Source organism: Ursus maritimus, unplaced genomic scaffold (assembly GCF_017311325.1).
Source record: "Ursus maritimus isolate PB19 unplaced genomic scaffold, ASM1731132v1 scaffold_22, whole genome shotgun sequence".
NCBI lineage: Eukaryota > Metazoa > Chordata > Mammalia > Carnivora > Ursidae > Ursus > Ursus maritimus.
The window spans coordinates 17,183,959-17,208,408 of NW_024424675.1; the positions used below are offsets into that span (position 1 = coordinate 17,183,959).

The window sequence follows — 24,450 nt, forward strand, 5'->3', positions numbered from 1 at the left end:
TCTTTAAACTCAAAGATAGTTCTGGCTAAGTATCAAATATTCAAAATATAAGTGACCTATAAAATGGGTTTTAAAATAATTCATATAGGTGGAGCACAGGGCATTTTCAGGGCAGTGAAATGATTCGGTATGGTATTGTAGTGGTGGATATATGATATGCATCTGTCAAAGCCATGGAATTGTACTACAGAAAGAGTGAACCCTAACAAACTCTGAAGCTTAGCTATTAATAACGCATCAATATCGGTCCATTAATTGCAACAAATGTAGCACACTATTGCAGGGTGTTAACAAGGGAAACCCGGGCTGAGGGGAGGGAAGAGAAAACATAAGGGAACTGCAATTTCTGTGCCATTTTTCTGAAACCTAAAACCGTTCTTAAAAAAACAAAGCTTATTTTTAAAAATAGTTCATATCCTAAGGATAAAAAGAAATAAAGAATATATCCGTACACTGTAGTGCAATTTTTCCCAGAAGACCGTATCCCAATCTGTCTGAAAGGATTTAACTAATAAATAAGTTAATACCCAAACAAGTCCGCGGTGTTAGGACAAGATAAAACTTATAACCGTCTAGACCACATTGCAAGTTAGGAAACTGAAGCCCAGAGAAATGGATCAAGATTCAAGTTGTTTGGTGGCAGTCCTGAGTCCGTCTTCAGACTCTCAAGATAAACTGCTCCTTCGAGAACGCTACATGCCATATCTTCCCCAAATAAGAGAACATAGTGAGAATAGTAAAAATTCCAACACAAACGCAAGAAATAGGACTGCAGAACTGGGTATAAGGAGCCACCCGGGGGTCTGCTGTGCTTCGTTAAATACGCTACTTCACTTAGGTCTCCTCAAGCTGTTCTTACTTGCAAAGAGGTCCCAAAGCTATCTCCGTTCTCAGCTGGCAGCAGGTGCGCCCCGCCCGGGTCTCCCCTTTTCCCAGAGAGGGGTGGAAGGAGATAGGCGGGGCCAAGAAGAGATTGAGGTCCGAGCTCCTCAGCTGACTCCTGCCCAAGTCCCTTCGGTCGCAGTCCTCCTGACGTCCTCGCGCCGGGGCCAAGTCTCATCTGTTGGAGCGGGTCGGGGACCTGTTTCCTCCGACACCTCGCAGACTCGCGGGAAGATGTTTAGCTACTCAAGCTGAGGTCGTCTGCTTCCAAATTCTTTTTTGGCGCGTCTGTGACGCAAGTTCCGTCCAAGGAGGGGCGAGACTAGAGGGGCGGAACAAAGTGCGGCCAATCAAGGAGTTCGGCCAGGCGGAAGCCGCGGGGCTGCCGGAAGCTGTTCGGGGTTTCCGACCGGAAAGCGGAAGCGGCGCGCAGCACGTGGGGGCGGTCCCGGTCGGAGGGTTCTGCGTCCACTTGGCTTGTGGTAGTGAGGCTGGCCGCGGCTACAGCGGAGGACGAGGGGCGGGGTGAGGGTGGCAGGAGAGACGCTGCAGAGCGGGGAGACCGGCTGAGCTCCATGGAGGGCTCAGAAGAGCTGCCGGGCCCACAGCCACCGCATCCCGGGGACCACCGCATCCGCGACGGCGACTTTGTGGTGCTGAAACGGGAAGATGTGTTCAAAGCAGTGCAGGTCCAGCGGAGAAAGTAAGTCAGGTCGCTGGCCTTAGGGGTCCCCGTCCCCATTTTCTCGAAACCCCTTCCCCCCAGGTCTTCCCACAGAGCCCCTTCGACCAGCGTCCCATTCTTGATTCTGCGGATCCCCAGCCTCCTCTTTCGTTATTTCCTTTTGGTCTTCCCACAGAGGCCTTTTCCCCCAACGTCCCATTCTCAGCCCTCGGGGTCTCACCTATCACTCCTGTCTTCCTGCAGACTGCCCCTTCCATGGTTTCAAACCTGGCCTTCTGCCTTCAACATTCCTCTCGATCTTTCCACAGGGCCCCTTTCCCATTCTTGCCCCTCGGTGCTCAGGTGCCCTCCTCCCTCCCCACGCTTACCTTGCCTTCTGTCCTAGGGTTCTTCTAGGTCCCTGAGATGTTCTCTCCTGTTATCTCACAGAACCCATCAATCATCTGATATCCTTGCCCCTCAGGGTCCTCCCCTCCCCTGCCTTTTCCCCACAGACCATCCTTTCTCCTTTCTCCGTCAGCAGGATCAATCCCACAAAAATGAAACCTCTCTGACCTTTTCTGTCCCTCGGGCTCTTCTCTCTGTCCAAACTGTTTATACCTAATAACATTGGAGAACAACTTCTCATAGCACGTAGGATCACTCTAGGGTTCCCTCACTTTACAGGAAGGGATGCCAGGTCTAGGAAAGTTAAATTCCCCAAAAGCAGTTTGCTCAAGGTCTCAAAACTTGAAATTAGGCTTGATTTGTGAACCCGGTGATTAGTTACAACTCTGTTTTAATATTAGAGAAGTGGGAATTTTTGGTAACTTCTTGGCAGGGGTGGTGAGGTTGTTAAACCCCAACAGTTCATTAATGTTGAAAATATATTGAGATGTTTCAGTTAATTATCTGAAAAGTACAGCCAAGCTTTCTTTTTGAGTTAGGTTATTATAATACTTTTGACAATGAAGTAAGTTGAGTTCTGTGTCAGGACAGCTTTCTGCAGACCATAGGCCAGGTAGTGGTAGATTTGGAGTTTCTAAGTGCACACATGACATGAATTATTTTACTCCTGTGTGAATCAAACTGTTGACTGGTATTTAAAGTGAAACAAGTGTCATTAGAAAATAGTCAAGTAACAGTCCCCAAAACACTATGCTGGTGACAGCCAAGTCTTACTGCATAAGAATCAATTTAGTAAAGACAAAGAAATATTGGGGGGGGGGAGTTTCCTTTAGTCAGAAATATAATAGCTGCACCATTTTCTCTTTAGAATTTCTGAATAGAAATATGGACCAGCCTTCAAGCATATAGTTTTTGGAAAGAGCCAATACTAATTATTTAAGCTTTTAATTGAAGTATAGCAGTGCAGCAAAGCCCTTGTAAGTTTGATGAAATGATACCAAAGTTTATACAGCTGTATAATGACCATGCAGGTGAAATTTTGGTTTTTCTTTCTTTTCTTTCTCATACGTTTAAGTTGCCTGATTTTAACATGTGGTCGTTTGAGTGTGGTTGTTACTGTGCTTTTTTAGACAAGAGCTTTTTCATTACCAACAAGGCAGATAGTAACATCTTCATTTCTAAAAAGGACTCTGTAAGCACTCTAGACACCTTTATTTGGAAACACTTTTCATTACTTTTCTTGGCAGAAGCCAGTGCATTAGTTTCCATTTTATTTAGTAAATGACCCTCTGAACTCATCTACATCCCAGGGCAGACTCTCCCTTCACTCTTCTTTGGATCTGTACACATCTGGTTGGGCAGAAGCAATCTGACTCATTGGGAAGGAGACTCTGCAAATCCCACTCCTTCTTAGTGAAGACAAGGCACCACATTCTTATGACTGGGTCCCACTTTCCTGACTGGGGTAGTGACCTCTTGTCACGCATCAGTTTGAGTGACCCACCCTTCTTTGCATATGAGACCACTTGCCAGAAGGGTAAACCCAACCTAGCTCAGACTCAGTGTTTCATTAGTACTAGGGTGCTCAAGGGATGAGAGTATGGGGTACACATCTGGGCTAAACTGAGTTTCAACTGGATTGACTGAATTTATATCAGCAAATATTTTGAGAGTCTATTATGCTCTGTTATGTTATAGAAACTGGGCACCTAGCAAAGAATAAGAATTGACCCTATCTGGATCACTTAGGATCTCACAGGAGTTCACTCATGATTCAAGTGAGGAGATTTAATGAAGATGTGACACATACACAGACAGTGGCATGGCAAGGTTTGGAGAACCAACAGAATGGTGATGCACCCAGGGTCTAGCAGTGGTGGGAAACTTTTGGCAAGGGAGTCTGGGTGATGTGGTCTATGCGTCTGTCATAGTCAGACTCCTGGGGCACAGAGAAAGGAAAAGAAGGTGTGGGTGGGGCACAAACAAAATTAACCAGTATGTGTCTTCCAGGATTCCAAATTCTGTGGACATGGGCCATGTCCTAAAGCTTAGCGGGGCTTCCTGAGATTCATTAGTCTTTTCTGGAGCAGACTGTGTGATATAGTGGAAGGAACCAGGCTTTGGAGTCAGGCAGACCTGGATTTTAATCCCAGCTCCCACTTTGTAACTGTGAATCTTGGACAAGATCCTTTTCCCTAAGTGTCAGATTGCTCATCTGGAAGGAGCTGTGTCCTAGGATTACTGTGAGAATTAAATAAAGAAGTATGAAACACACTGGTACATACTGCCTAGCTACTTGTCAGCACTCAGTGGGTATTAGTTTTCTTTTTTTGCGGAAAAAAAATTTTTTTTTCTGTTTTTGTGGGATCTTCCTTTTAAGTGGTAATAGGATAAAAATCCAGGTAATGGGGAAAGCTGAAGTTGCCTGATCCTCAGTAGAGCATTGTCAGCGTTAAGCACCATTCCCAAATGTATAGATTGTCAATAATGTTTATTTTCTAAATATAATTTGCCTTTACCAGATAATTTTACTTGTTTATTTGTTTGTTTATTAAGTAGGCTCCACACCCAGTGTGGGGCTAAACTCACAACCCTGAGATCAAAAGTCTCATTCTCTACTGACTGAGCCAGCCAGGCAACCCTGTTTTTACTAAGATAATTTTTTAAGAAGATAGCCAGTTAGACCAGAGAGTTTGTTAAATCCCTGTCATCTCACTAATAGTTCAGTTTTGAGAGTTTCTAGTTAGAGTTGCAAGGGGTGTGACAGTGTGTGTCCAGTGGCCTGGCAGCCTTGGTAACACTTAATGCTATACAGGAAATCCACAAAGCTATGAGTCTCAACATCCTGTCAGTGCCAATTGGAGTCAGACCAATGCCTCAGAAAAGGAACGTCTTCTGTTCTTGTTTCTCCTTCCAAATTCAGTGTTTTTGTAGGTTCTTACTAATGTTATGTCTCTGCCCCAACCCGGTTCTCTCTAGTTCATTTGTCAGTTTATGTTCAGAGGTAATGCTGCTCATCATTCTTTATGGAGACCAGTTTTGAAATAAACTTGCTTGAGCCTATCTTTTCTATACTGAATGCAAATGAGATTCAGCTAATTGCATTTTCTTCCCCAGAAAAGTAACTTTTGAAAAACAGTGGTTCTATCTGGATAACGTCATTGGCCATAGTTATGGAACCACATTTGAAGTGACCAATGGAGGAAGTCTTCAGCCTAAGAAGAAGAAGGAAGAGCCTACTTCAGGTGCACTGCTTTGGGTATATGAAATAGGTGCTCTTAAGCTGGCTAGTCAGAAACCTGTCAAGCCCAATTCTAAAATGCTAACTCAGGCTATCCCCAAAGAAATTTAAACTTACAATCTAAGAACTGTAGCTTGGTGGAATAAAGCAGGGTCTGCCTTTGGCTTTGGGTACCTGGATTCTGGCTCCAGCCTATCATTAACTGGCTTTCTGACTTTGGGCCAAGTTTTTAATCCTAGAAGAATCCTTGCTACTTTAGTGTAAGAGCAGGTAGAGTCCTTTCAGTGCCCCGAAGTTACATAACAGCTGCCGTCAGTTAGCATGTCAGGTAGAGTTAAGAGTCTGGCTTCCAATTTAACTGACGAGGTTGAAGTTCCAGTTTCATCACTTGCCTTGTAACCTTAGGCAGGTTACTTGGTTTCTGTAGGTCTTTATATCTGCATCTGTAAAATGGAGCCATAGTGCCTAGGCTGTAGCCAGTGTTCAGTCACATAACACATACGAAGTTCTTAACAGTGCCTTGCCTGTAACAAAGACCCCATAATTTTAGTTGTTATTGTTAATTAAAATTAAATATTTCAATATTTGTTAAAGTAAATGTACCTAAAATACTTTATTAATTAAAAAATAATTAATTTTAAAAATCAAATAACTAAAATACTATTGAAGTTTTGGTTCAAACCAGTTAATTAAATACTTTTAAACTAACGTCCATATTTTTATTGAGCACCAAATATGTGCCAGGCATGATTAGGCACTGTCTAAATCATCTCATAAAGTGTACCGAGCAGTGGGGAACACCAAGAATAAGTAGACAAGCAAACAACACACTTGCGGATGGTGATGTGTGCTGTGAAGATGGTAAAGCAGGGAGGTGTACTGGAGGCTGATTGGGTGAGACATGGCTGAGATGATGAGCTCAGCCCTGAGGGTTGGAAAGGACCTAAAGCTCTGTCATGAAGACACTCCCCAGTGGAGGGAGCAGCAGGTGCCAAAGCCTGCAGTGAGCCTGTGCTTGGTGTGTTTAAGGTCAGAAGGGCAGTGTGGCTGAAGCACAGGGGCCAAGAAATGAGGTCAGAGGAGGTCACCAGGGGCCAGAGCGTATATAAGATGGGCTGGATGTGGACATGAAATTAGAAGAAGAAAGATTTTACATAACTTCAGATCATAAATGTCATGAAGCAATTTCCTTCCTTAGAGACCAAAGAAGCAGGCACTGATAATCGAAATATAATTGATGATGGGAAATCTCAGAAACTTACTCAAGATGACATAAAAGCTTTAAAGGACAAAGGCATTAAAGGAGAGGTAATATTCAAAGGATGTCGTGTTTTGTTTTTGTTTGGTATTGAGGAAATTGCTTGGATTTTAAAGCAGGATTTACTTAAGATGAAATGTAAAAATACTGTTTTTCTCTTAGAAATAGCTTGACATGTACATGCCATTCAGTATATCAAAGATTTCATTTCTTATATGCAGGAATATAAGTGAGTGATATTACTGACATTATTAGCAAAAGAGAATTTAATAACTTAGTGCGTATCAGAGCTTAACTTGGTTCGTTTTCAGTAATGTTTTCAGCCAGTGTCTTCAGGAAGGACGGTTTCCTTTACATTCCTTCTCCCTTTAGTATGTATCTCTGTTTGTTTGTTTGTTTGTTTGTTTGTTTGTTTTTACCGTCTTAAGTGCAGTTACAAAGTACTTATATTTTAATACAAGTTCTAGATAGAGTGAAAAAAAATGCAGTTTATTCATTTGGACTTCTGTGGAAAAGGAACTGGAAAATCAGACCTTTGGATACATTCTAGGGTAAGAAACCTTTGAAGTTATTTCAGTGGAAATAAAGTTTCAGGAAATCTGCTTCCTCCTTTTCTTATAGGAAATAGTTCAGCAGTTAATTGAAAATAGTACAACATTCCGGGACAAGACAGAATTTGCTCAAGATAAATATATAAAAAAGAAGAAAAAGAAGTAAGTGGATTTTGTTCGAAAAGGATTAAAGTATGCAATCTTCATAGATTTATAAAATGTATATTATTAAAAATAAAATATTTTTAAGCCAGTTTTTAAAAACTGGTGTCTTCTTTTTTCTCCCCCCAGGTATGAAGCCGTCATTACTGTTGTGAAGCCATCCACCCGCATTCTTTCAATTATGTATTATGCAAGAGAACCTGGAAAAATTAAGTACGCTTTGTTTCCTTTCAAAAGTATATTTGGGGGAAAATATATCTTTAAGAAAAGTCATGATTTTAAGTAAAATGAAAAACTTGCTCACCTGCATAAAGTGCCCTCCTACCTCATGAATTGTAAGTTCTTTTTACTGTTGCTTCCAAAGCAGACTGTAGTCTTATCAACATAATTTTTATGAAATAAACAAAACTTAAAAAATGATGATTAAAATAGCTGGCTCTGCTTAGCTAAAAATAAATGAATCATTCTTTTTTCCTTAGCCACATGAGGTATGATACACTAGCCCAGATGTTGACGTTGGGAAATGTCCGTGCTGGCAATAAAATGATTGTAATGGAAACCTGTGCAGGCTTGGTGCTGGGTGCAATAATGGAACGGATGGGAGGTAAGATTTAACATTTTTAGGTTCATTAAAGCACCACCATGATGTGAGTAGAAGGGCTTAAAAACTCAAACGCACAGAAAGTGAAGCTTAATTACTGTGAGATTCACGAAGTGGCTTGGGTGGGCCCGTACCGCCTCAGTCCCTGGGACCTTCCTGCAGAATCCACATCTCTCAGCCAGTGCTGTGTCGGTGCCCCTGGATGGCAATTGCCCTTTCCAGCTTCAGTGTCAGTGGGGATGTTTCTGAAGCCTTTGGCTGGCCTCAACCTCCAGGACAGTGATTTCAGTAAATTCTTGGATAGCTGGTGCCCATTTTATTGGCCTAAATAGAGGGGATTGGATGAGAAGACTACGAGGGGTATATTTTGTCTTGGAGGAACACAACACAGCCCGGTTTGCCTGCCCTCTCTCCAACCCTGTTGCAGCTAAAAACTTCTAACTGCCCTGATTGAGGATTGGACTGGGGGAATGGCTGTACTGAGAGCCAGTCACCAATCATGTGACACCCAATTTTGCAGGATCACAGGGTTTTGCTGTAGTGTCACATGGAGGTTCGTGTGTTTTGGAATTATATTTCCTTCACTGGGAATATTCACAGACTGAACAGACCACCAGGGAAGCTGCGTCATCCTGCAGCCCCTGAAAAGAGTAGAGATCTTCAGTCCTCTTACTGTGGAGGACCCTGAGGGTTTGCTGAGTCTGGAATCCCCTCCATTGAGCAGATACTTATTTTTTTAATCTCTTCAGGTTTTGGTTCCATTATTCAGCTGTACCCTGGAGGTGGACCTGTTCGGGCAGCAACAGCATGTTTTGGATTTCCCAAATCTTTCCTCAGTGGTCTTTATGAATTCCCACTCAACAAAGTGGACAGTCTCCTAAATGGAACATTTTCTGCGGAGATGTTATCTTCAGAGCCTAAAGACAGTGCTTCAGTTGAAGAAAGTAATGGCACCCTGGAGGAAAAACAGACTTCGGAACAGGAGACTGAAGACAGCATGGCAGAAGCCCCAGAGAGCCATCACCCACCGGAACAGGAAACAATGGAAATCGTCTCTCAGGAGCCAGAATATAAGGAGCCTAAAGAGAGAGGAAGCAAAAAGGATTATGTAAGTGTTAAGAGTCCCCCTGCCTTCACAGTATTCCCCTCAGAGTTTCAGTTAACTTCATCTAAGCACTGAGGTTCAGTTTGGCTTTGGAGCATCAGGGCCCAAGATAATAAATACCAAAACAGATGGAGAAAATGCGTGTGTGGGTGTACACACATATGTGATGTATTCTTTGGGGTGGAGCTTTAGGGTCCAGAAGTGTTGTATAGGTAGCTTACTGATGGTTCTATAACAAGCAGGTTTGTGTGTTTTCAACTTCCTCACGAATGACCTACTGCTGCTCTAGTCCACGTTGAGAAATACTGTTGAGATGTTTTGACAGACCAGCACTTCCATAAACCTGACTGAATGACCTCAGTACATTAGTTTCTTCTTTTTCTTCTTGAAGGTTCAGGAAAAGCAGAGGAGACAAGAAGAGCAAAGGAAAAGACATTTAGAGGCTGCTGCTCTGCTGAGTGAAAGAAACTCAGATGGGTGCGTTGATGAAGGAATGCAGATATCTGGGTGCTCGTGGGCTTTGCTTCAAACAGTTTAGAATTCTCTGTGTGTCTGCTTTGATTACAGTGGGAGCAGAGATGATGATTCTATCTTGGGTTTTTAAAGGAGGCTGTATCTGGTGGAGGTGGGAAATTGTGCTGGTTTCAGAGTTTTAGAATAAATTTGAAATGTCTCCGTTGACAGTGTATCAGATGAGTCTGTGTGGTCCTGCTACATGCGGGTGGTGGGCCATTCAAATTGATGCGATGTTGGCCAATGGTAAAGGCTAAGGAAAACCTGACAGACGTAGATTCTGGTATCTGCAAAGCCAGAATTACAATGTTGGATTTGTTTCCAGAGATTTTTTTTTCAAATCAAGAATGTCGTTAAATGCTACTTAGAGTTGCCAAGCACCGAGAGCTTTTCATTCATTTTGTGTTTCTTAGAAAATAGTAGCTCGTGTTTTTTTTGGGGGGGGGGAGTTTGTAGAATGTTATATTTAAAGCTCTTCCTTGTGTGAGTCATGACAAATGAATAGATGGTCATTTTTTAAAAAGATTTTATTTATTAGAGAGAAACTACAAGCAGAGGGAGCAGCAGAGGAAGAGGGAGAAGCAGGCTCCCCGCAGAGCAGGAAGCCCAACACAGGGCTCGGTCCCAGGACCGTGGGATCATGACCTGAGCCAAAGGCAGAGGCTCAATTGACTGAGCCACCCAGGCGCCCCAATAGATGACCAGTTTAAGTGCATTTTAAAATCTATGCTCTACTTTGCCGAGTAGAGAAATAATTTGTCTGATGTTTTCCTTGCAGTTTAATTGTAGCTAGTCGTTTCCATCCCACTCCACTCCTGCTGTCTTTGCTGGACTTCGTGGCCCCTTCAAGGCCGTTTGTGGTCTACTGTCAGTATAAAGAGGTAATGCTGAAATGGAAGGGACGGGAGTTCTTGCATCTTCGTGTTAATACTCAAATCACAGCCCTCGAAGGCATTCTTACAGAATTTGTTTATGCCTTTAGCCTCTTTTGGAATGCTACACAAAACTGCGGGAAAGAGGAGGGGTCATCAACCTCAGGCTGTCTGAAACCTGGCTCAGGAATTACCAGGTATGTGTTCTTCCAGCTGTTTCCAGGGAGCTGCTCTCCTGAGTCGCTGGCTCTCTGCGGTAGTGCCAGAAGTTGTTAAATAAATGCCCCTGTTTCTGTCTACAGAGATGAAAGAATCTCCTGCCTGTAACTCAAAGTGCCCTGGCATTTCCTGACCCTTTTTCTTCCTTTCATGTCAGGGTCTATTATTCTGTAACTCCAATCCAGAGGCATTTAAAATGCAAACAGTTGTGGTTCATGTTTCTCCAAGGCCTCGAGATCACTGTGGAGGGAATAACTGATAATAGCAAAATCCCTAGGCCAACAAGAAAGTGACTCTCCCCTCTCTGCTGGGATGTGTTTGCAGTAGGTTTGCAGGATTTACTGGTGGGCCCCATGTCAGTTCAGGTCCTCTCGAAGGCATACGCCAAGATGGAATTAGAAGTGTAAGGGATTTATTGGGGAAGATGCCTCTGAAGGACGAGGGAGAGAGGGAACAGGATCAGATGCGAAAGCCCTCAGACCATGGTGGAGGTCTGATTGCTGCAAAAGAAGGGAGAGAAGGGAAGATGGGAGGATGAGCCTGCAGCGCTGCCTTCAGGAAGTCTCAGCCAGGATGATGGGGAACCCCAGAGCAAAGGTTGCCCATTAAAGGAGCCTGTATTGGGCAGAAGTGTTGCAGTCCTGGGTACCCGTGCTCAGTAATCGACTTGGAGCAGCCCATGGCTTCCCTGGGTGTGAATGCTGCGGAGGATCCCAAAGGAGCAGCAGTTAGAGGCTTTCTGCTGCCTGAACTCCTCACAGCCGGTTCCCTGTTGAAGGGAGATCTGAGCGAGCACCTCCACGGCCGCCACAGGCCCTCCCCTGCTGCTTGGACATCGTACTACCTTAATCCAGGATACTCAAAGCCCTGAGCGGACCCTGCCCTTCATGGCAGTCATCTTCTTGAGCTGTGGTAACAGCAGAGGAGAAATTTTGTCAGAGTTAACAAGGTATCAGGGAAGGAACGCTCTGGATATGTGTCCAGTAGCTACTTCCCCGTGGACCCAAGCTCCACTGTTGGCCATGAAGCTTCCTGGAGCCGATAGGAAGAAAGCTGTGCACAGGCCCAGCGTACTACACAAACATTTGCTCGTTTGCCACGGGAAGCTTGCCTCAGGGTTGAGAACAGCAGCTTCAGAAATTTTCAGAAGAAATTTAAACCAGTTTCTACGCTTTTATCTGCACTATCTTGTGAAGGAAGGAACTCTTTTTAGGAATTGGTCCGATTAAATCTTCAAGAGAATCTCTGTCATTTAAATTCTGATTTCTGGCATGTGTGTTGTTATCTGCTTTATCTGCTTTATCTGCTTAGGAAAACGTGAATGTCTTTCTGTCTTAATTAGGTTTTGCCAGATCGAAGTCATCCCAAACTACTGATGAGTGGAGGTGGGGGGTACCTTCTCTCAGGCTTCACTGTTGCCATGGATAACCTTAAAGCAGACCCCAGTCTCAAATCCAACGCAAGCACTTTAGAATCACACAAGACGGAAGAGCCAGCAGCTAAAAAACGGAAATGCCCGGAGTCTGACTCTTAACCTTTCAAACATTGCTCTGATTTTTGTCCTCAGGCGTTATACAGTTAGTAATTAAACTTTAATGCCATTACTAATTGTTTTCTCATCTTCTAAAAGTAAGTCTATACACTTGTTCCTGGGAAGGACGAGTAAGCCTTTTGTCCACCTCTGGCACAGATAAATTTGGTCTGTCAAAACATCGAGCCCAAATACCCAAGCCTGGGGTGTATGCAGTGGACTGGTATATATGGCCAATTCTGTTTATTTCACAAAAATCCTCTAAGTACTTTTAGTACTCTGTGAAAATATCTTGAGAATTTAGACATCCTAAAAATATATTTATACAAGACTTTGTTTGTATGTTAAGCTAAGTGGAATAACACAACATACCTAAAACTTGGGTACTGAAAGAAAGAATTTGTGGAAGAAATTTCTTGTGTTCATTCCACTCTCTTCAACCTAAGCAATATGGATGTGTGAGTGTATGAGATTTACAGTACCAAAAATACCCTCCCTGTTCCCTCCAGTGGAATAAACTTTTTTAAAACACTAGATTTTTTTATTTTAATAGTTGACAACTTAGGAAAGTTCTGAGTATTTATTGTATTGCTTTTTTTTGTCGATACACAAAGGTGTAGTAGGGTACTTTTTTGTGTTAATTTGCCCATCTCCTCATTCTTTGTTCCAAGTGAAGTGACTAGAATTTTTGTGTTCTATTAAATTAAAGGAAATAGCAAAGATTTTCCCCCCTACCCAGAGACTTATGGAGATACACACGTGCACACACACACACGCATATGTTTATGGTTGTTGGTATATACACACATATATATATATATTTATATATACGTATGAAAACAGAGAGAATGCACTATTTATATGATCTATGGCAAAGTTTAGTGCAGGGCTTAGACCAGTTCTCATTGCATTAGTGTCACTCCTTGTCAAATGTATTTTAAAGTGCCTTTTTTGTGATGATTAATGCTGGTTTGTTGAGCTCTGGCATGATTAGGTGGTTAGCCTTTCTAAGCTCTGAAAACATAATCAAATTTGGTCATCTACTGCGGCCAAGGGAAGTATTTAGAGTAAGCCGTGGCTCTTGTCTTGCTCACTAAACATGCTCATAGTGTGTACTGTTCACATCGTTATAGCATAGATGCTGATCATCCAGCAAGGAGCATCTTGGGGGGGGGGGTGAGAAATTACATTTTCCTGATAGCATGTATTATCCTGATAATGGTCAATGTGATTACCAACAAGTACAGTTTTGATTCCTTTTTCTTAAAACAATTGCTTTTAAAGAATAAAAGTGTTTCCTATTACAATTCTTCTGATTTACATTAATGATGGGGTCAGTGACACCACATTCACTGGCTTTCAGCTGATGCAACATGTGATCTGTATAAGAAAATGTGCCCCAATTGACACATCACTGAACATGTCCTCGCAAAGTCATCACGCACATACAACCAGTCACGTTTTGTCAAGGAGAGCACATGTGCAGACTGGATTCAGTAGCGTCTGGTCTCCGCTGGTTGCTGTTGCTTTAATCCTCTCCTCATTGGGATTCATCCAGTTTTCAAGGCACATCACATTTCATTCGTTCTGGAAGTCTGCACTACCAAGGCGTGTGCCCGTGTAGCTGCCCCTGGAGTTGACTTGTGAACTCCTCTCACGTACCAGCAGCAAAAGTTAACCTAACCTGTGTTATTTTTTTCCCTTGAATATTATTTACTTCATCTTTGAGGACTGATGCTGAATTCAATACCTTGAAAACTTAGTACCGGAATTCTCTGGAGGGCTTATTAAACCCGGATTGTTTAACACCTGGAAGTTTCTGATTCAGTAGGTTTGGGGTGGAGCAGAAAATTTGCATTTCTAAGAAGTATCCAGGTGATGCTGCTGGCCCAGAGCCCGTGCTTGAGAAACACTCCTTTGTGTGCACCCACGTGAAGAGCGCAGCAAAATACATGATGCTTTTGTCTTGTTTGTAAAGTGGACATCCACCTTTGGAGCAGATGAATGGATAATTCTGACTTCCGGACATCTAGCCACCAGGAGAGTTTTGTGACATAACACTTAAATGAGTGGCCATCAAAAAATAAAGACAAAAGTCATTTTGTGATGTCCACCTTATTTCTTCACTGGATTAGGGTACTTGGAAATATACAGTGGTGCCAATTAGATTTTTTTTTTTTTAGCTTAGAGGTACACTAAAATTGTGTAGCGCATAACTCCCCTCCCCCAGCTTTATTGAATTATAATTAACATAGAACATTGTGTAAATCGGGGCACCAGGTGGTTCAGTTGGTTGAGCATCGACTCTTGGTTTTGGCTCACGTCATGATTTCGGGGTCCTGAGACTGAGCCCCGCGTTGGGTTCTGCGCTCAGTGGGGAGCCTGCTTGAGATTCTGTCTCTACCTCTCCCTTTCCCTCTGCCCCTGTCCGTGCCCCCACTCACGTGTGCACTCTCTCTCCCTCTCTAAAATACATAAATTTTTAAAAAATATATATTGTGTAAGTTTAAAGTGTATAATGTGTTATTTTGATACAGTTACATATTGCAAAGTGATTACCACTATAGCTTTAGCTGAAACACCTCCATCCCATCACATAATTACCATTTCTGTTGGTAGTGAGAACGTTTAAGATCTACTCTCTTAGCAAATTTAGTATCTAATGCAGTATTATTAACTATAGTCACTATGCTGTATATTAGATCCCCAGAACTTATTCATCTTTATAACTGGAAGTTTATACCCTTTGACGAATATCTCCTCAGAGCCTGCCCCACCCCAGCCCCTGGCAACCACCATTCTACTCTCTGTTTTTATGAGTTTGGTTTTTTTTTTTAGATTCCACATACAAGTAACATACATTATTTGTCTTTCTCTGTCTGGCTTATTTCACATAGCACAATGCCCTCAAGGTATCCAAGTTGTCATAGATGACAGGATTTCCTTCTCATGGTTGAATAATGTTCCATTGTGTATAGATACCCCATCTTTATCCATTCATCGATTAACAGACACTTAGGTTGTTTCCATATCTTGCCTATTGTGAGTAATGCTGCAGTGAATATACCTCTTCAAGATACTGATTTTGTTTCCTTCAGATATATATACATATACAAAAGGTCTATATGTTTACACTCCCTTCCTATGTTTTATGACTTTGATTTCATAATTTGTTTTTTTCATATTGTGTATCCATTAACAAATTATTATATTTATTGTTTATTTTTAAATCCTTTGGTCTTTTAACCATTGTACTGGAATTATAAGTGATTTATCCATTACCATTACAGTATTCCAAATTTATATATCAGTGAGTTTTATACTGTTCTCATTTCAATTAGCTGATTAGTGGCTTCCATTTTAGCTTAATGAACCCCCTTTAACATTTCTTGTCAGGCTAGTCTAGTGGTGACGAACTTCAGCTTTTTGTCTGGAATACTGTCCACTTCTGAAGGACAGCTTAGAGTGTTCTTAAGTAGAGTATTCTTTTTTTTTTTTTTTTTTTTTTTTTTTTAGTTTATTTGATAGAGAGGGAGCACAAGCAGGGGGAACAGGAGAGGGGGAAGCAGGCTCCCCGCTGAACAGGGAGCCTGATACGGGGCTTGATCCCAGGACCCTGGGAACCTGACCTGAGCTGAAGGCAGACGCTTGAAGACTGAGCCACCCAGGCGCCCCTTACGTAGAGTATTCTTGATTGGCAGTTTTTTGTTTTTTTTTCCTGCACTTTGAATATATCATCCCACTTCCTTCTGACAAGGAGAATTTCTGCTGAAAAATCCACTGGTAGTCTTATAGGGGTTCCCTTGTAGGTAACAAGTTGGTTTTCTCTGGCAGAGTCTCCTTATCTTTAATCTTTAACAATTTAATTATAATATGTCTCAGTGTATCTTCATCTTATTTGGTACTCTTTGGGTTTCTTGGATCGAATGTCTGTTTCTTTCTCCAGGTTAGGGAAGTTTTTAGCCATTATTTTTTTAACTTTTCTGCCACTTTCTCTTTCCTTCTGGGACCCAGATAATGCATATGTTTGTCCACTTAATGGTGTCACATAAGTCCCTAAAGCTATCTTCACTCTTTTTCATTTTTTAAATTTTTTGCACCTTTGATTGGATGAATTCCACTGCCCAGTCTTTGAGTTCATTGATCCTTTCTTTGATCTATCTGCTGTTGAACCCCTATATTGAATATTTTAGTTCACTTATTGTATTAGCTCTATGATTTCTTTATGGTACTTACATTTTCTGTCTTTTGAAATTCTCACTTTGTTAATGGTGAGCATTTTATGACCATCATTTTGAACTCTCTATAAAATAAATCACTTATCTCTGTTTCATTAAGATCTGTTTCTGGAGATTTATCTTATTCTTTTGTTTGGAACGTATTCCTCTGTTTCTTTATTTTTTCTTTACTCTGTATTTTGGTGCTTACATATTAGATATGACAGCAACCTCTCCCAGTCTTGACAGATTGGTCTTGTGTAGGAGATAAGCCTCACCAATCAGCTCAGTCTGAGCTTCTGGTTGTCTGTCAAACCTTTATGATTGTCAGGGCGCCTGGATGGCTCAGTTGGTTAAGCACCCAACTCTTGATTTCAGCTCAGGTCATGATCTCAGAGTTGTAAGATAGAGCCTCACATCGGGCTCTGCACTGGGCATGGGGCCTACTTAAGATTCTCTCTCTCCCTCTGCCCCTTCCCCCCTAAAAAAAAGACAAAAACCTTTGTGATTATCTAAGCCACCATCTTTGTTCTTTGTGGTCCCCAATAATTGAGGGTGTGCCAAGACCTGCTAGTATCCCAAAGGGGAGAATTACTGTCAGCACCTAGAAGCAGGCTGATTAGCAGCTGGATTCTCAGGCAGCAGGTGGGAATGAATGTGGTTAAGGCTCTTCCAGGAGAAATTGGGAGATGGGCATGTTTGCCTGCTTCCTCTATGCCGAGCCCTGTTGTATTTGCTGTTGTACTGTGGAACTCATGAATGCAATTCGCATTGGCTGTTAGAAGTGATCCGGGGTCCTCAGGTGGCAGCCACAAAAGTTGGGGTGCCAGACACATGTACAAGCTCCTTTCACCAAGATAGATGCTGGTGATCTGATTTTATCATTGGAGTGAACCAGAGGGAGAAGGTAAAGGAAGTGCCCATTGGCTCCTCGGGCCTTTGGGAGGATTGCAGTTCTAAATGTGCACTAAATCAGAAGCCAGCCCCTCAGGCAGCAGCTTGTAAAGTGTACAGTTATGTCCCGCAAGGAAAGACAGTCTTTTCCTGTTACCTCTGCACTGATCTCCGAGACAAGTGCTCTTGTGACTTTGCGAACTTCTTTGCTTGCTACAGTCATAAGGGTCTCATGGACCCAAGCCCTAATGACTTTCAGAGCTAGATGTTTGGGGGGGCCCATTCCTTGAGTGGAAATCTTGAAAGTTGGAGTGCTAGATGTGTGGTGCAAACCCATCAGTCAGGGAGAAGCTGGGAGTTAGAGTTGGGGGTTCTCTCCTAATTGTCACTGTGCCCAGGGTGGAGCTGATGGTGAGAGTGTGTTTCTCAGCCTTTCCTTCCTGTTTTGATGTGGGTATTTTTTCATTCTCCTGATGTGTAGGAGTCAGTCAGCTAGTTTCTGGACTTCTCTCAAATGAAATTACTCCATGTGTAATTGTATGTTTGATGCATCCGTGGGAGGAGGGACCCTCCTATGCTGCCATCTTGGTCCTCTCTTGCATGAAGCAGTCTTAATAGGCAACCATTCATTTATTAGTTGTATATGGAAAAGCCAAAAATATATTGTTCATTATTATGTACAAAATTTTGAAAAAAATAGGGTATTTGGATCTTGTTTTAAAGTGTTTATTGTAAATATTGCAAGAGCAATGCTAAAAAAAATGCTTGTTCTAGAAACTTGGTATTTAAGATTAGTATTACTGTTATGTGTTCCTGATTTTGGAATGCATTTAAGTGCAATGCTAGAAAGGATCCTGGTGTATCTAATATCTTTATTTGAAATATAATGTTACCTCTAGGCTAGTGTTAATTTTTGTAAAAATAGATTATAGGTTTTCCTTGAACTTAAGTAGCACAGGGCAGATGGCAAGAGATGTGAGTCCCTGAATAGCTACTTAAAGAATAACTGATAAGCTATTAACTACTCCCATCAACATTTATTAGACACCCTCTGCTTTTTGATTCTTTATGGGGAAGAATCAAATCTTTGAGGTATAGGAAATTAATATGTACTCTCCTCCCACCCTCCCACCCCCCCTTTTTTTGGCTCTAATATAGTTCCATTAATAACCTGGGCTTGAATATTTGTGACAGACACCAGGTGGCCCTCAAAGCTTAAAATATGTGCTTTGTGGCCGTCTAAGAGATGTGCTGACCGTGGATTTAAGTGAATTAGTGAGAGGGATTGTGGGGTGAAGAGAGCAGGAGAGAAGCACTTTGGAGCAGCCGCAGCAGAGAGCTGGTTTGGAGCAAGCAGCAACAAAATATGTAAAGCGAAATCCAGAGCTCCTTCATGGTCCTCTAGACCTCCGGGCAGAATTTGACATGGGTGACCCCTTTCCTTGAGACAGCTTTCTCACTTGGCTTCCAGGACACCACTCTTCTGGCTTCCCTCCTCCCTTTCTGCCTATTCTTCCTCCATGTCTGTTGCTGGTTCCTCTTCATCTCTGAGATGAATGTTTAGCACCACATGGGCATGCCCCAGTGCTTAGCAGTTGCACCCTTTCCCTTTTTTGTCTACGTGCTGCTAGGTGTAGGGTGTTGGAGGGATTTGGGGTCTGAGCAAAGAAAAAGATGTGACCATGAGGTGGCGGTAGCACCCACATGCTTTATTGAGGGATGGCACCGCTCCAGCAGGTTAGCAAGGGAGAGGGTGTTTTTCACAGCCGGAATCTGTCCAGAAGCCACACCATGAGGGGTACTTCTCAGAAGAGGAGGAGGGCAGGGGAACCCCCAGGGAGAGGGGAATTGGAGAGGCCCCTCTTCGTGTGTAGGTGGAGTCTCTGGGTCTGACAGCTCTGAAGGACAGGAGTCTTACAACTTAAAAGGCTTGGCGTCTTAACAACCACAAGGCCCTATCAATCAATGGTCGGCAGATGCTAGGTAATATGCTGAACGTGTGAAAAACAAATGGACCCTAAATGTCCAAAAATTTGCTTATTTGGGCTCTGTTTAAAAGAGGTGGGTGTGTAAAATTTGAGTTTGGCACTGGCAGGCTTCTGAGCTAACAGTTCTCAGCCTATAGTGAAGAAATAGCCCCCTAGCAGCCAATGCACAGGGACCGTCTTTTATGCAACAATAGGCGATCTTACTCAGTTTTAAGGATTTTTTTGTTTTCTATTGAAGCATAATTGACATATTATAACATTATATAACATAGTTTCAGGGGTATAGCATAACAATTCTATATTTGTATACATTGAGATATGATCACCACAATAAGTCTAGTTACCATCTGTCGGCGTAGATAGTGACAAAAATTTTGTGTGATAAGAACTTTTAAGATTTACTATCTTAGCAACTTTCAGATATGCAGTATGGTATCATTAACTATAGTCGCCACACTGTACATTATATCCCCAGGACTGACTTGCTTTATAACTGAAAGTTGGTACCTTTTGACTCCCTTCACCCATTTTGCCCACCCCTCAACCCCCCTCCCCTCTGGCAACCACCAGTCTGTTTTCTGTATCTATGAACTTGGTTTGTTTTGTTTTGATTTTTTTGTTTTGTTTTGTTTTTAGATTCCACATACAAGTAAAATCATACAGTATTTATCTTTCTTTGACATTTCTCTTAGCGTAGTTGCCTTCAAGGTCCATCCATGTTGTCACAACTGGCAAGATTCCATTCCTTGTTACGACTGAGTAGTTTCACATTTCATATAAATATATATAATGTGTGTATATATATATGTGTATATATATAATGTGTACATATACATAATATATATAAAACATCTTTTTTATCCATTTATCAGTGGACACTAAGGTTGTTTTTATATCTTGGCTATTGTAAATAATGCTGCCATGAACATGGGGGTGCATATATCTTTTAAAATTAGTGTTTTCATTTTTTTTTTTTCAGATAAATATCCAGAAGTGGAATTGCTGGATCCTATGGTAGTTCTAGATTTAATTTTTTGAGGAACCTCCATACTGTTTGTCACAGTGGCTGCGCCAGTTTACATTCTCACCAGCAGTTTATGAGGGTTCTGCTTTCTCCACATCCTCATCAACACTTGTTATTTATTACTTGTCTTTTTGATAATAGCCATTTTGATAGGTGTGAGTTGGTATCTTGTGGTTTCATTTGCATTTCCCTAATGATTGGTGATGTTAAGCATCTTTTCATACATCTATTGGCCACCACCCTGTCTTCTTTGGAAAAATGTCTATTCTAGTCCTATCTGCCCATTTTTAATTGGATTGTCTGGGTTTTTTGGTATTAACCCCTTATCAGATACATAATTTGCAAATATTTTCTCCAGTAGGTTGTCTTTTCATATTGTCGATGGTTTCCTTTGCTGTGCAGGAGGTTTTTAGTTTGATATAGTCCCACTTGTAGATTTTTGTTTTTATTTCATTTGCTTTTGGTGTCAAATCCAAAAATCCATGACCAAGCTTGATGTTAAGGAGCTTACCACCTGTGTGGTTTGTTTTTTTAAAGAGTTTTATGGCCTTACATTCAAGTTTAGTGTAAGACAGTGGCACAGTTTCATACTTTTGCGTGTAGCTGTCCAGTTTTCCTGGCATCATTTTTTTTTTGAAGAAACTGTCCTTTCTCTATTATATATTCTTAGATTCTTTGTTGTAAATTGATTGACCATATGCGTATGGGTTTATTACTGGGCTATTTTGTTCCATTGATCTGTGTCTTTTTTTTATGCCAATACCATACTGGTTTGATTACTATAACTTTGTAATATTATTTGAAATCAGGCATGATGGTGACTCTGGCTTTGTTCTTCTTTCTCAAGATTGCTTTGGCTATCTGGGGTCTTTTGTGGTTTCATACAAATTTGGGAATTGTTTGTTCTATTTATGTGAAAAATGCCATTGGAATTTGGTAGGGATTGCATTGAATCTGTAGACTGATTTGGGTGGTATGGACATTTTAACAGTTTTAATTCTTCCAATCTAGGTGCACAGAATATCTTTCCATTTATTTGTGTCGTCTTCAGCTTTTTCATCAATGTTTTATCATTCTCAGTGTATGGGTTTCTCAATTCCTTGGTTAAATTTAGTTCTAGAGGAGTGCTGGGGTGTCTCAGTCGGTTAAGCATCTGCCTTCTGTTCAGGTCGTGATCCCGGGGTCCTGGGATGGAGCCCCACATCAGGCTCTCTGCTCAGCGGGGAGTCTGCTTCCCCCTCTCTGCCCTTCCCCTTGTCTTGCTCTCTCTCAAATAAATAAAAATATTTTTCAAATTAGTTCTAGATATTTTATTCTTTTTGATGCAATTGTAATTGGGATTTTCTTTTTAATTTCTCTTTCTGATAGTTCATTGTTAGTGTATGGAAACACAACAGATTTTTGTATATTGATTTTGTATCCTGTAACTTTACTGAATTCATTTATTCTAACTGGTGTTTTTGGTGGAATTTTTAGGGTTTTCTCTATGTAGAATGATGTCATCTGCAAATCTTGACTGTTACTTCTTTCTTTCCAATTTGGATGGTTTTTATTTCTTTTCTTACCTAATTGCTGTGCCTAGGACTTCCGATGCTATGTTGAATAAAAGTGGCAAGAGTGGGCATCCTTGTCTTATTCCTGATCTTAGAGGAAAGGCTTTTAGGCTTTCACCATTAAGTAGGATGTTAGCTGTGGGCTTGTCATATATGGTTTTCATTACATTGAGGTAATACCTATACCTATATATCTATACCTACTTTGTTGAGGGCTTTTATCAGAAATGGATGTTAAATTTTGTCAAATGCTTTTTCTATATCTATTGAGATAATCAGATGATTTTATCTTTCATTTTGTTGATATGGTGTATCAAGTGATTTACAGATGTTGAATCATCCTTACATCACTGGAATAAGTCCCATTTGATCATGGTGTATGATCCTTTTAATGTATTGTTGAATTCAGTTTACTGAGGATTTTTGTATCTTTATTCATCAGGGATATTGGCCTGTAATTTATTTGTGTCCTTGTCTGGTTTTGGTATTAAAGTAGTGCTGGCCTCATAAAAATGAGTTTGGAAGAATTTCCTCCTCTTCAATTTTCGGGACCATTTTCAGATGGATTGGTATTAATTCCTCTTTGAATGTTTGGTGGAATTCACCAGTGAAGATGCTGGTCATGGACTTTTGTTTGTTGGTAGGTTTTTGATGACTAATTCAACCTACTTACTAGCAATTGGTCTGTTCAGATTTTCTAATTCTTCACGATTCAGCCTTGGAAGGTTGTATGTTTTCAGTAATGTATACATATCTTCTAGGTTGTCCAATTTGTGGCATATAATTATTCATAGTAGTCTCTTATGATCCTTTGTGGTGTCTGTTGTAACAGCTCCTCTTGCATTTCTGATTTTATTTATTTGAACCCTCTCTTTTTTTCTTGGTAAGTCTAGCTATAAGTATCTCAATTTTGTTTATCTTTTTAAAGAAGTAGCTCTTTGTTTCGCTGATCTTTTCTATTATCTTTTTAGTCTTTATTTCATTTATTTCTACTCTGACCTTTGTTATTTCCTTCCTTCTACTAACTTTGGGCTTCATTTATTGGTTTTCCAGTTTTAAGTTTTTAAATGCCACCTCTATGATGATGACTCCCACATGGTGTCTTTAGAGCAGTCCTTTCCCTTGACCTCCAGGCCCATATACCCAACTCAACACCTCCACTTGGGTGTCTGGCCACATCTCAGACTTAACATAGCCCAACCTGAACTCCGCATATCTTCCTTCTTAAGGCAGTCCCTCCTACAGTTCTCCCTACCTCTGCTGTCCCCCATCGCTCAAGCCTAAAGCTTTCAATCTTCCCATCTCTCTTTCACTTATGCCACACCAAATCCTTCAGCCCAACCTGTCCTCTGTCTCCAAAATAGATCTGTAGTTTGACGACTTCTCTTTACCCCCAGTGCCAGACCCTGGTCCAAGCCATCACAGTGATCCACTGGGATTATCGCAGTGGTCCTTACTGGTTTTTGTGTTTGTGCCCAGGAGCTGGAGTGTTGTTATCACGTAAAGCAAATCCTGTCCAGTCCTCTACTGAGATCTCTCCAATTGCAAAAGCAAAACTCCTTACCAAGGGCATACAGAGCTCTGTGCGATCTGGCTTGTGCCACTTTACTTCTTATGTCCTCCACATGGGCCTCCCTGCTCGTCTTCAAACATACCAACCACATTACTGTCTCAGGGCCTTTGCACTTGCTGTTCCCTCTGCCTGAAGTGTCTGTTCCCTGGGGGTCCACATGGCTCACACCCTAACTTTTTTTAGGTGTTTCACTTTCTCACTGAGGTCTGTTATGTACCCAAGTGGCTGGTTTCTGGACTACAGAGTAGTAATTATTGTAGCTAATTATTTGAGCACCTGAGATCTCCCAATTATACTGTATTTTACAGTGATATGTTGTGTACTTTCGTTTTGTAACGCTGGGACCCTTTCTCCCCTCCTGTTCCATCACTGTGTTTTAACTCCTCTTTGATAAAATATTAGAGACCATGACAATTAAAACATTCAAACAGGAGAAGAACTCTAAAATACAGATGGTTACATCTGCAGAAGGATTTGGGAGGAGAGGGTTAGAGGCCATTGTTTCTGATCTTATTAGATACCTAGGGCCGCCCTAACAAAGGACCAAAAACTGAGTGATTTAAAACAACATAAATGTGTTGTTTCACACTCCTGGAGGCCAGAAGTCCCAAATCAAGGTGTCTGCAGAGCTATTCTCCCTGGAAGTTCTAGGGGAGAATCTTTCTTTGCTCTTCCAGGGTCTGGTGACCGCAGATGTTTCTTGGCTGGTGGCAGCCCAGCTTCCGTCTCTGCCACCAAATCTTCACGTGGCCATCTTCCCTCTATGTTTATGTCTTCACATGACATTCTCTTCTGTGTCTATCTACATTTCCCTCCTCTTATAAGAACACTGGTCATATTGGATATGGGCCCACTCTAACAACTTCATCATAACTTGATTGCATCTGCAGAGACTGTCTTCAAATAAGGTCACACTCACAGGTGCCAGTGGTTAAGTCTTCAACATATCATTTTGGAGGACACAGTTCAACCTGCTATATGCCTTTCAGGACTATTTAATGTTTTGCCATCAACATATATTACTTTGATCAAAAGAGGAGAAAACAGTGGCCTGGGTAGTCCTTGCGTTCATCTTAAAGAAATGGTGCCATGGCATCCCCAGAGATCCTAATTGCACTTTGCTGGCCCATGGCTCAGGTGGGATTTCTTGAATGTCTCCTGTATCCTTGATAGGTCATCTGTGCCTACACATTG

General features: G+C 41.6%; 2 protein-coding genes across 5 annotated transcripts in view; one reads left to right on the forward strand and one right to left on the reverse strand.

Annotated features, from left to right (window-relative positions):
- Positions 1-1,173, reverse strand: part of MCM8 (minichromosome maintenance 8 homologous recombination repair factor) — a 39,828-nt gene extending 38,655 nt beyond the window's left edge. For both annotated transcript variants that reach the window (XM_040637990.1, XM_008703331.2), the window contains exon 1: positions 860-1,173. The gene's annotated coding sequence lies outside the window, so the exon portion shown is untranslated. The remainder of the gene's footprint in view (positions 1-859) is intronic.
- Positions 1,174-1,286: 113 nt separating this feature from the next.
- TRMT6 (tRNA methyltransferase 6) overlaps positions 1,287-24,450 on the forward strand; it is a 65,939-nt gene continuing 42,775 nt past the window's right edge. For 2 of the 3 annotated variants that reach the window (XR_005836897.1, XM_040637994.1), the window contains exons 1-10: positions 1,287-1,585; positions 5,072-5,199; positions 6,394-6,503; positions 7,075-7,166; positions 7,296-7,379; positions 7,646-7,770; positions 8,517-8,875; positions 9,264-9,349; positions 10,164-10,266; positions 10,368-10,454. Coding sequence is in view for 2 of the 3 variants with exons in the window: in XM_040637994.1 (XP_040493928.1) it covers positions 1,458-1,585; positions 5,072-5,199; positions 6,394-6,503; positions 7,075-7,166; positions 7,296-7,379; positions 7,646-7,770; positions 8,517-8,875; positions 9,264-9,349; positions 10,164-10,266; positions 10,368-10,454 (1,302 nt within the window). In the remaining variant the exon portion in view is untranslated. Of the gene's footprint in view, positions 1,586-5,071; positions 5,200-6,393; positions 6,504-7,074; positions 7,167-7,295; positions 7,380-7,645; positions 7,771-8,516; positions 8,876-9,263; positions 9,350-10,163; positions 10,267-10,367; positions 10,455-11,818; positions 14,108-24,450 lie in introns of those variants that run through there. The other variant, XM_008703322.2, reaches the window with a different exon arrangement.